The sequence below is a fragment of the Colobus angolensis genome, unplaced genomic scaffold (assembly GCF_000951035.1).
Source record: "Colobus angolensis palliatus isolate OR3802 unplaced genomic scaffold, Cang.pa_1.0 Scaffold187, whole genome shotgun sequence".
NCBI lineage: Eukaryota > Metazoa > Chordata > Mammalia > Primates > Cercopithecidae > Colobus > Colobus angolensis.
The window spans coordinates 1,713,606-1,723,114 of NW_012115010.1; the positions used below are offsets into that span (position 1 = coordinate 1,713,606).

Genomic DNA, 9,509 nt, shown 5'->3' on the forward strand with positions numbered 1-9,509 from the left:
CTACTTAGGAGGCTGAGTTGGGAGGGTTGCTTGAGCCTAGGAGTTTGAGGCTGCAGTGAGCCAAGATCACACAGCCTGGGTGACAGAGGGAGACCCCATCTCAAAAACAAAACAAAACAAAAAACGCCAAAAACTGGCTGGGTGTGGTGGCTCATGCTTGTAATCCCAGCACTTTGGGAGGTGAGGCGGGTGGATCATGAGGTCAGGATTTCGAGACCAGCCCGGCCAACATGGTGAAACGCCACCTCTACTAAAAATAAAAAAATTAGCTGGGTATGGTGGCACACGCCTGTAATCCCAGCTACTCAGGAGGCTGAGGCAGGAGAATCGCTCGAACCCAGGAGGCAGAGGTTGCAGTGAGCTGAGATTGTGCCACTGCACTCCAGCCTGGGTGACAGAGCAAGACTCCATCTTGGGGGAAAAAAAAAAATTCCCAAACCAAAAGACAGCCCAGAGAGCCTGTCTCTCACAACTAGGGTATTTCATTCACATCCCACATTGTTCATAAGAGTATCCGAGGGAGTGTAACTTGGGGGACCCAGGCTTTCTGCTCATCCATGTTCCTGTATCTCCATCTCCGTTCTCCACATCAAGCCTCTCTCTGATCCAGACACTTAATTCCATGGGAATTAGAAGACTGAATCTAGTTAGAGGCCCCCCTCCATTTGGTCTTTCCTTACTTTCCAGCGCCTGGAGCTCTGACTTGGGACTCAGCGGACTGGGGGTTAAGACCAATTCCCTGTCCTTTCCCCTCCCCTCTCCATCCCTGACTTCAAAGTCTTCATAAAGCCCAAGTCACTGCTTCCCTGACCTCATAGTGGCAGCTCCATCTCAGCTTTTGGCCGGTTCAAAACAGCAGATGCTGAGCCGTGGCCTGGCTGCTCGCGCTCCTCATTCTAGCCATCTCCTAGGGTAAGCACCAGCATGCCAACGACCTGGGGGGCCACCAGTCCTTGCTCCTCCAGGAGAGGAGGGATAACTAGGATAGAAGCTGACTCAAGGGCAGGTACAGTGGTTCATGCCTGTAATCCCAGCACTTTGGGAGGCCGTGGTGGGCAGATCGTCTGAGCTCAGGAGTTCAAGACTGGCTGGGCGATATGGCAAAACTGTCTCTACAAAAAATACAAAAATTAGTTGGGCGTGGTAGCACGCACCTGAAGTCCCAGCTACTTGAGAGACTGAGGTGGAAGCACTGCTTGAGTCTGGAGGGTCAAGTTTGCAGTGATTGCCACTGCACTCCAGCCTGAGTGACAAAGTGAGACCCTGCCTCAAAAAAAAAAAAAAAAAAGAAGAACAGAAAAGAAAGTTTGTCCTATGGTTAGGCTTAGAAGGTATCCCATTGGACAGGGCATGGTGGCTCATACCTATAATCCCAGCACTTTGGGAGGCCAAGGTGGGCGGATCAAGAGGTCAGGAGTTCAAGACCAGCCTGGCTAACAGGGTGAGACCCCCCGTCTCTACTAAAAAAATACACAAAATTAGTTGGGCATGGTGCACACCTGTAATCCCAGCTACTTAGGAGGCCGAGGTGGAATTGCTTGAACAGGGAGGTAGAGGTTGCAGTGAGCCGAGATGGCTACTCCAGCCGGGGCTACAGAGCGAGACTCCATCTCAAAAAAACAAAAACAAACAAACAAACAAAAAACCAGAAGGCATCCCATTGGCAGAACCCGTTTCCAGCCCAGGGATGAAGGTAGCCAGTTGGTAATTGTGAAGAACCTGTTTGGAAAGAGATGGACCTGGAAAAACGGGAGGAGCTCAGGAACCAGAATGTGTTCCTGTAGTACCATGTGCAAAATATATTCTAAATTACATGCAAGTCAATGTCCGATCATTATAATCTCTGGCAATTTGGTAACCAATGCTGTGATACTATCTGGTCTAGGATGGTTCTGGCTCCCTGGGGCCAGATCCTGCTCTGTAGCTCCCACAGGAGCAACCATCACAGACCAAAGGCCAGCGGGGGCCCCAACACTCAAGGACTGTTTCTCCCACCGCCATCTGTGGATTTTTCCAGCTGTTTTCCTTGGCCCAAGGATCACACCCATAGGGATGCAGATGGGGGAAGCGGAAGCTGAGAAAACAGTGAAGTCAGAATGAGCTGGGGAAGAGGCAGATGGTAGGAAATGGAGACGGAGAAACGGCACTAGTGGCCCGACCATCTGAGATGGGATACCTGGGAGGGACATCTTTTCAAGCAGAGGCTGTGTTAGGGCATAGTGAGAGAGGGTCTTAGCAGGTAACCTTCCTTTCCTCTCCAGACTGAGGAATCAGAGTTCTGATTGTGGAGTGCCTCTCTCTAGCACTGGGCTGCAGCCTAGGAGTCCCAGCTGCTTACATCCAGGTCCAGGATTATGTCTGCTAACAGACGCTGGTGGGTACCACCTGACGACGAAGACAGTGTGTCTGAGAAGCTCCTGAGGAAGACTCGGGAATCTCCGCTGATGCCTATAGGTAAGTGAAGAAAGGAATGGGGTGCAAGTAGGAGGCCTTCTCTGAGCAGTCATCTCCTGGTACCCTCCAAAGAGAATGAAGCAGAGGTCAGAAAACTCAAGTGGTCCTACTCACGGAACAAGGGAACCAACGGCAAAGGTGCCAAGGGGCAAACCCTTACAATGAAATGAGGACGTCTAGATGGGTGGAGGTGGCGGCCAACCGAGCACATGGGATACGAGGAACCTGGAGTACCAACAACAAAGTGGGAAGGGTCAGAGAAACACCTTGGGGTCCCCCAGGGCTTCCTTCCTGACGGATCTGGTAGAGTAGGAAAACAGCTGTACCAGGAGGTGGGAGCCAGCAGTGTGGCTGGGGAAGGGCCCAGGGCGGAGCAAATTGGTGGGCAGGGGCTGTGTACTGGTGATCAGCTATTTGTATTTGGGGGAGGGGCGTCACTAGTGGTGATCAACTATTTGTATTTGGGGGAGGGGCATCACTGGAGGGAGGCAGCCACTTTGAGAATGCCATTGAAGGGCAACAACTCAGTATTATTTTTTTTGAAACGGAGTTTCACTCTTGTTGCCCCAGCTGGCGTGCAATGGCACAATCTCAGCTCCCCACAGCCTCCGCCTCCTGGGTTCAAGTGATTCTCCTGCATCAGCCTCCTGAGTAGCTGGGATTACAGGCATGCACCACCGCACCCGGCTAATTTTGTATTTTTGGTAGAGACGGGGTTTCTCCATGTTGGTCAGGTTGGTCTCTAACTCCCAACCTCAGGTGATCTGCCCGCCTTGGTCTCAAAAAAGTGCTGGGATTATAGGCATGAGCCACCACACCCTGGCAATGACTCAATATTCTAATGATCCCCCTAGGTCCCCTGCAACCCCAACCACCAGATGCTGCATAAAAGCAGCTGTTTATCCAGGTGCCCAGCCTGCCTGGTATCTCTCATCAGGGGAGTGCTGTGAATTGTGGCCATGGCCCAGGGGCTGTGTTCTCTGCCCACAGGCTTAGGAGGCTGCCTGGTGGTAGCAGCATACAGGATTTACCGGCTGAGGTCTCGTGGTTCCACCAAGATGTCCATACACCTGATTCACACCCGAGTGGCAGCGCAGGCCTGTGCAGTGGGTGCAGTCATGCTAGGTGAGTGGCTTTGTGGGGTCGCAGGAGAACGAGGGCAAAAGCAATTATGCAGAGTCTGTAGGTCTTTAAGTCCCAACAGTTAAAAGGACTGTGACTTGGCTGGGTGTGGGGGTTCATGCCTGTAATCCCAACACTTTGGGAGGCTGAGGCAGGCAGATCATGAGGTCTGAGATCGAGACCATCCTGGCCAACATGGTGAAACCCGGTCTCTACTAAAAATACAACAATTAGCTGGGCGTGGTAGTGGCAGATGCCTGTAGTCCCAGCTACTCGGGAGGCTGAGACAGGAGAATTGCTTGAACCTGGGAGGTGGAGGCTGCAGTGGGCAGAGATCCACCACTGCACTCCAGCCTGGGTGACAGAGTGAGAGTCTGTCTCAAAAATTAAAAAAATAAATTAAAAAAAAAGGACTGTGACTTAGGTTCCTGTTCTGGGCTCCACATCACATCCTTGGTGAAGCCCCTATACTGAGCCATTTTCCCTGTTTAGGCTCCTGTCCCAGGCCTGTGAGGACAGTGCACAGGGTCTCATGACAGTTTGCCCTAGGGGTGAGAAAAATCGTACAACAAAACATATGTTGAATTTCTCTTCCTCTTGACATTAAAAGCAGACAGCCACTTGCTACCTGTGTGACAGTGGACAAATCTTTCCCACTGAGCCTCAGTTTCCTGATGTGTAATATGACAGTAACCACCCCGGCTTGCCTACCTCACAGACTGCTGTAAGGTTTCTCAGATACACAATACATGTGAAAGTGTTTTGTGAACTGTCAGACGGGTGGTTTCCCCAGGCTGTGTGGTCAGATGCTTGGAGCAGCTGTTGGGACCTGGGGCAGAAAGATGAGCAGGAAGCTGGACTCTCAAGAGAGTAGCTAGAGGTGAACCCCTGGGACACCCGAGAGAGCCAGAGGACGGGTAAAGGGTTTGATGCCAAGGGGCACTATTTCTTTTCCCTCACACAGGTGCTGTGTATACAATGTACAGTGACTACACCAAGAGGATGGCACAGGATGCTGGAGAGAAGTAGGACTCCTATAGGAGCCGGGGCCGTCTGACTCCCCTAAATTAATCCCTAGTACATTCCTAATAAAGTAGCTTTGAGGAAAATCAACCAACTCTTTTTCACTGGGGGAGAACAGAGTAAAGGACTGGCAGTGGCTGGGGAAAGGACTTGGAGTAAGTGTCTGGAAATCAAAGGGCTCTGGCCCCCTACTCCAGGGCAAGGGAGATTCTTAGGGGAGGCAGTAGTTTCCTGAGGAGGTGGTGGGGTAGACCTCTGATCCCAAGAACCCAAAAACTCCCAAGCCATCTTAGGTCCCACCCAGAAGCAGCACGGAGTGGGAGCAAGGGGGGCAATAATGGGGCCTTGCCACTCATGGGAACACTGAATTAAAAGGCAGGCAGCTTCCCTGGGGACCCAGGCAGGAAGGAGGCTGCGGCTGGAAGCAGAGGCAGTGAAGCCTCTTGGGAGATGACATATATTCAGAATGTAAGCACCAGCACCAGAAGGGGCAGGGGAGATGGGGATGAAAGAAGCAGAGCAAGACAGAGGTCAGAATGTTCTGTTCACTTGCAAACCATGGCTAAGGTCAAACTTGTAGAAAATAAAATTCCATGTAAATCCCAAAGATAGGGCCCCTTGGGGTTTCATCCCTTTCTCGTTCTGTGAGCCCAAGCTCCTCTCTTTTCCTTGGGAAAGGAGCCCGGCAGAGGCCACAGAAGGAAGCAGGAGGTCAAATGCTCCTCTCTCACTGGGGCTCTGGGTTCGGGGTTGGTGAATTGTTCAAGACGGCAACAGCAGCTTCCAGACACTCTGACAACACCAAGGCCACGTCAATGTCATACGAGGTCTCAGCTTCAAGTACAGGAGTTGCAGCCCACTGTAGGGAGCAGGAGCTCCCAGGAGTCCATGCACTCACATGGGGTAATTGAGCACAACATCCTGTTTGGCAAGCTCCAGCAACATAGGATCATCGAAGAATTTGCTGATGCTCACATCTTCACTGAGGCCCTGCAGGGAATGGGGCAAATACAAGAAAGGCTGAGGTGGTCGCAGACTGAGCGGGGAGACTAACCAAGACCTGTGCTCAGTGGGGAGGCTAGTGGTGGCTGGAATGTAGGTGGTGGCGTTTCAGGAGTCCTGCCTTTAGGGTACTATCACATGGGAGGATAAGGCTCTCCTTTCCCAGTGAGACTGGGGTCCAGGTTTGGTTGTCTAAGGAGTATACAGATCATATCTCTACACTGGAAAAGTGTCCCTTAGGAAAAGGGGCCAAAAGAAAGAGAGGGAGATCCTGCTTCTGAGAGTCCTGGGGGGTTGAGGGATGGCAACAGGTCCAAGGGAGACATACCTTCCTACGGCGGGTTTTGATCATGAATTCCCGGGCCAGGTGAGGAGCCGGCTGTGGCTCCAAGGGGCGGATGACAATGCTCTTGTCCAGAGGATCACCAGGCACAATCTAAAAGGCAAAGGAATTTCAGATGGCCCAGGTAGAATTCCCAGAAGATTCAGGCCCAGAAGCAGGACTCTTCTTATTTACTTTATTTTTAAATTTATTACTTTTTTGAGACAGAGTTTTGCTCGTCTCCCAGACTGGAGTACAATGGCATGATCTCGGCTCACTGCAACCTCTGCCTCCCGGGTTCAAGTGATTCTCCTGCCTCAGCCTTCCAAGTAGCTGGGATTACAGGCGTGCGCTACCACGCCCGGCTAATTTTGTATTTTTAGTAGAGATGGGGTTTCTCCATGTTGGTCAAGCTGGTCTTGAACTCCTGACCTCAGGTGACCTGCCCGCCTCGACTTCCCAAAGGGCTGAGATTATAGGTGTGAGCCACCACAGCCGGCCCTATTATTTCTATTCTTTTTTATTTTAAACTGAGAGACACAGATTCAAGGTGCCCTGAATATATGCAACCCAGAAGAGGACTCTTCTCTAGGATGCTGTACCCTCACTTCAGGCTTGGAGAGGGATCAGGACAGAAGGGGATGAGGCTTGCAGAGGTGGGAAGCCAAATCCGCCAGCCTGCATTGTTTTCTCACCTGCCAATGGTGGAAGACAGACAGAGAAAAGGCTTGTCCCTGGGTGTGAGTCCGAAGATCAGTCTCAAAGCCAAAAGAGTCGATGGCTGGGATAAAAGCTTTGATGGTGTACAGAGGGGAGCCTGGGATGGGTGCATCCTGAGTCACGTGCCCCCTGAGAAAAACAAAGGCTGAGTCTCTAGCCACACACAGGCCAAAAGCCAAGAAGCAATCCAGCATTTGCTGTTCCCAAATACATTCCACCCCAGAGTTACCATCAAAGAAAGAGTAACCAAGAATGTTCTACAGAAAGCAGAAAAGGCTCAGGGCTCTCAGTACAATTCCCTGTGGAAGTCAAAGTGGCAGCAGAGGACAGGAGTGGGACGGTGACGGGAGAAGAGCCTAAAGACATTTCCATCACTGACTTACCTCAGCACTTCCTCCAACAGCTCTGTGAGGAGGGGATCCCAAAGAAATGTCAATTTTTTTTTTTTTTGAGATGGAGCCTCACACTGTCGCCCAGGCTAGAGTGCAGTGGCGCCATCTCGGCTCACTATAAGCTCCGCCTCCCGGGTTCATGCCATTCTCCTGCCTTAGCCTCCTGAGTAGCTGGGACTACAGGCGCCTGCTACCACGCCTGGCTAATTTTTTGTATTTTTAGTAGAGACGGGGTTTCACCTTGTTAGCCAGGATGGAGAAATGTCAAATTTTAATCTGCAGAAAAGCTGGGGCTTGCCTCCCTCTGTTCCTACTTCCTTCTGGAAAATCAGCTCGCAGAGTTTCCAGAGTGAGGAGAGTAGGGGAGGCCAACCTCTCCTCCCTGCAGGAGCCGAGGTGACTCTTGTTCTGCTCTTGCTCTCAGCACTCTCCCTAATATGCCTGGGGCTGCTCACCTGCGCCTGGCCAGGACGGTATAAACTGCAGAGACGCAATCTGCAGGGGCCTGGACCTCTACAAAGTAGTAAGGCTCCATCAGACGAGGAGTAGCCTGCAGCAGAGCAAGAAGAAAGGCCCCTCAGCTTAGGGAAGGCTGAAGACCTATAGTCCCACTTGCTCCTTCACTTAGTCCGCAGTCCAGCAAAGCAGATGGTCCCCTACAGCCCCATTCTCTTACCATGAGGAAGGCAGAGTAGACGACTCGCCTGGCTGTGGGGATGATCTGGCCCCCGCCCCGGTGTAGGGGCTCCTGGGCAACCACTGCATCCAGGATCTTAAACTTGACGTTCCGAATCACTGTAAAGGAGGTGGAGGCAGTGACTGGGGAGAGGTTCTGGGTCTGTCATGGGGCCATGGTGGAGTAGCAGTCTCCTGCAACACTATAGGTGTCTTGCAGTCATGAAAGACATGACATAAAAATCACACGGGAGGTGGGCGTTCTAACTGAATAAGCAAGGCCCATGGCAGAGGTCAGAAGTTAAGCTTATGTTCTTAGTGTTTGCTTCGGGCCATGCTCAGACACAGAGCTTTCCTAGTTTCTTTCTTTCTTCTGCACATATTTACATTTTTGTGGATGTAGAATAAATTCCACAATTGTACATTTGGTGCACGAAGCCCAATCAGGGTCTATTAACCACTCCAATCTCATCATCCTCTTGATATCTCTTCTCAAATATGTCCAAGGCCAAACCCTTCTCAGAAATGAGGTACAAATGACAGTTTAGAAATGACTTAAATTTCCAGGCTACACCACCAAGATAAGGAAGAAGGGAAGAAGCTGGCTCAGGACACAGGATGGTCCTGTGTACCCCAAGCTGCTTCTCCTGCCGGGTCCTAAAGATGGTGAGCCCATCCCACTCATATGCCTGGCTGCAAGGACCCTCGAGGACTGGGGTGGGGGTGTGCTGGTGGACTTACATTCATCACAGAGGGGGCCCTCCCTTGTTCCCCACTGGAAACCTTGAACGATGCTGTCCTTCACTGAGCCAAGAAGAGCCTTGTCCACCTACAGAGAAACATGAGGCCTCCTTAGCAGTCACCCTGGCAACAGCTGAAGCGTTTAGAGGGAGAAGATAGATGTGCTTGTAAGGGGATACTGTCCTTCATCAGAGAACACAAGATACTTTTGGGAAAAGAACACTTTGTAGTTTCTTCCACTCCAGAGGTAAGAGACTGCCACCCGGTTCCCATCAGTTCTGCTGTACCTCAGAGGGCAGAGTATCATCCACCAGAATGTTGGGGCCAGTCGCATCAGGGCCAAAAGCCCAGATGGAACGGGCAGCTAGTAGATCCCAATCGTACTTGGTCTGGAAGAACTCTCCCAGCTTCTTCCTGGGGAAAGGAGGAGACAATGGAGCTGTCGGCCAGCTCTGTGGCTGCTGGTCCTGGAGCAACAGACCCTCCCTTCCTGGAAGACAGTCACCTCATCCTACCCACTGTGCCCAGAACAAGAGCAAAGGCAAAGACATAAATGCTTCCCAGAAAGACGTGTGCTCTTAGAGACCCGGCAGGTAAGCTGCGGCATCCCCGCCTCCTTTCGATCCTGGTGTCAGAGCCCTCTTCTCACCTGTTCCATGTAATCTGGACCACCTCATTCTCTATGTCCTCTGCCAGGCCCTTCTCAAGAGGCTCAGCAATCATGGTGATCTTGTTCCTGGTCAGAATGGAAATGGGTGGTAAGGACGGCTAACAGAACAGCAGAAGAGGCATTCCTAAGAAAAGGGTAACAAGATAGACAGCTGAGGAAGTGACATCAGTGAAAGCCACGGGGGCCAAGCGTGGTGGCTCAGACCTATAATCCCAGCACTTTGGGAGGCCAAGGCAGGAGGATCACTCAAACCCAGGAATTTGAGGCTGCAGTGAGCTATGGCTCATACCACAGCACTCCAATCTGGGTGATACAGCAACACACTGCCTCTTAAAAACAAACAGCTGGGCGTAGTGGCTCACGCTTGTAATCCTGGCATTTTGGGAGG

The 9,509-nt window shown here is 51.5% G+C and overlaps 2 protein-coding genes across 7 annotated transcripts in view; one reads left to right on the top strand and one right to left on the bottom strand.

Annotated features, from left to right (window-relative positions):
• The first annotated feature begins 838 nt into the window (after positions 1-838).
• On the top strand, positions 839-4,685 carry HIGD1B (HIG1 hypoxia inducible domain family, member 1B). Of its 2 annotated transcripts, XM_011940128.1 has the most exons (4): positions 839-912; positions 2,262-2,454; positions 3,445-3,579; positions 4,541-4,685. In XM_011940128.1, the coding sequence occupies exons 2-4, from the start codon at positions 2,355-2,357 to the stop codon at positions 4,603-4,605; spliced, it is 300 nt and encodes a 99-aa protein (XP_011795518.1). In that variant the 5' UTR covers positions 839-912; positions 2,262-2,354; the 3' UTR covers positions 4,606-4,685. The 2 variants fall into 2 exon arrangements, with proteins under 2 accessions (XP_011795518.1, XP_011795517.1); XM_011940127.1 differs by lacking the exon at positions 839-912 and having other exon boundaries at positions 1,654-2,454.
• A 352-nt stretch (positions 4,686-5,037) lies between these two features.
• The window catches only part of EFTUD2 (elongation factor Tu GTP binding domain containing 2), a 44,329-nt gene continuing 39,857 nt past the window's right edge, over positions 5,038-9,509 (bottom strand). For all 5 annotated transcript variants that reach the window (XM_011940125.1, XM_011940123.1, XM_011940126.1 and 2 more), the window contains 8 exons: positions 9,101-9,187; positions 8,739-8,865; positions 8,452-8,539; positions 7,712-7,830; positions 7,491-7,585; positions 6,619-6,772; positions 5,930-6,037; positions 5,038-5,589 (listed from right to left, as the gene is read on the bottom strand). In XM_011940125.1, the coding sequence (XP_011795515.1) occupies positions 5,494-5,589; positions 5,930-6,037; positions 6,619-6,772; positions 7,491-7,585; positions 7,712-7,830; positions 8,452-8,539; positions 8,739-8,865; positions 9,101-9,187 (874 nt within the window). In that variant the 3' untranslated portion in view covers positions 5,038-5,493. The remainder of the gene's footprint in view (positions 5,590-5,929; positions 6,038-6,618; positions 6,773-7,490; positions 7,586-7,711; positions 7,831-8,451; positions 8,540-8,738; positions 8,866-9,100; positions 9,188-9,509) is intronic.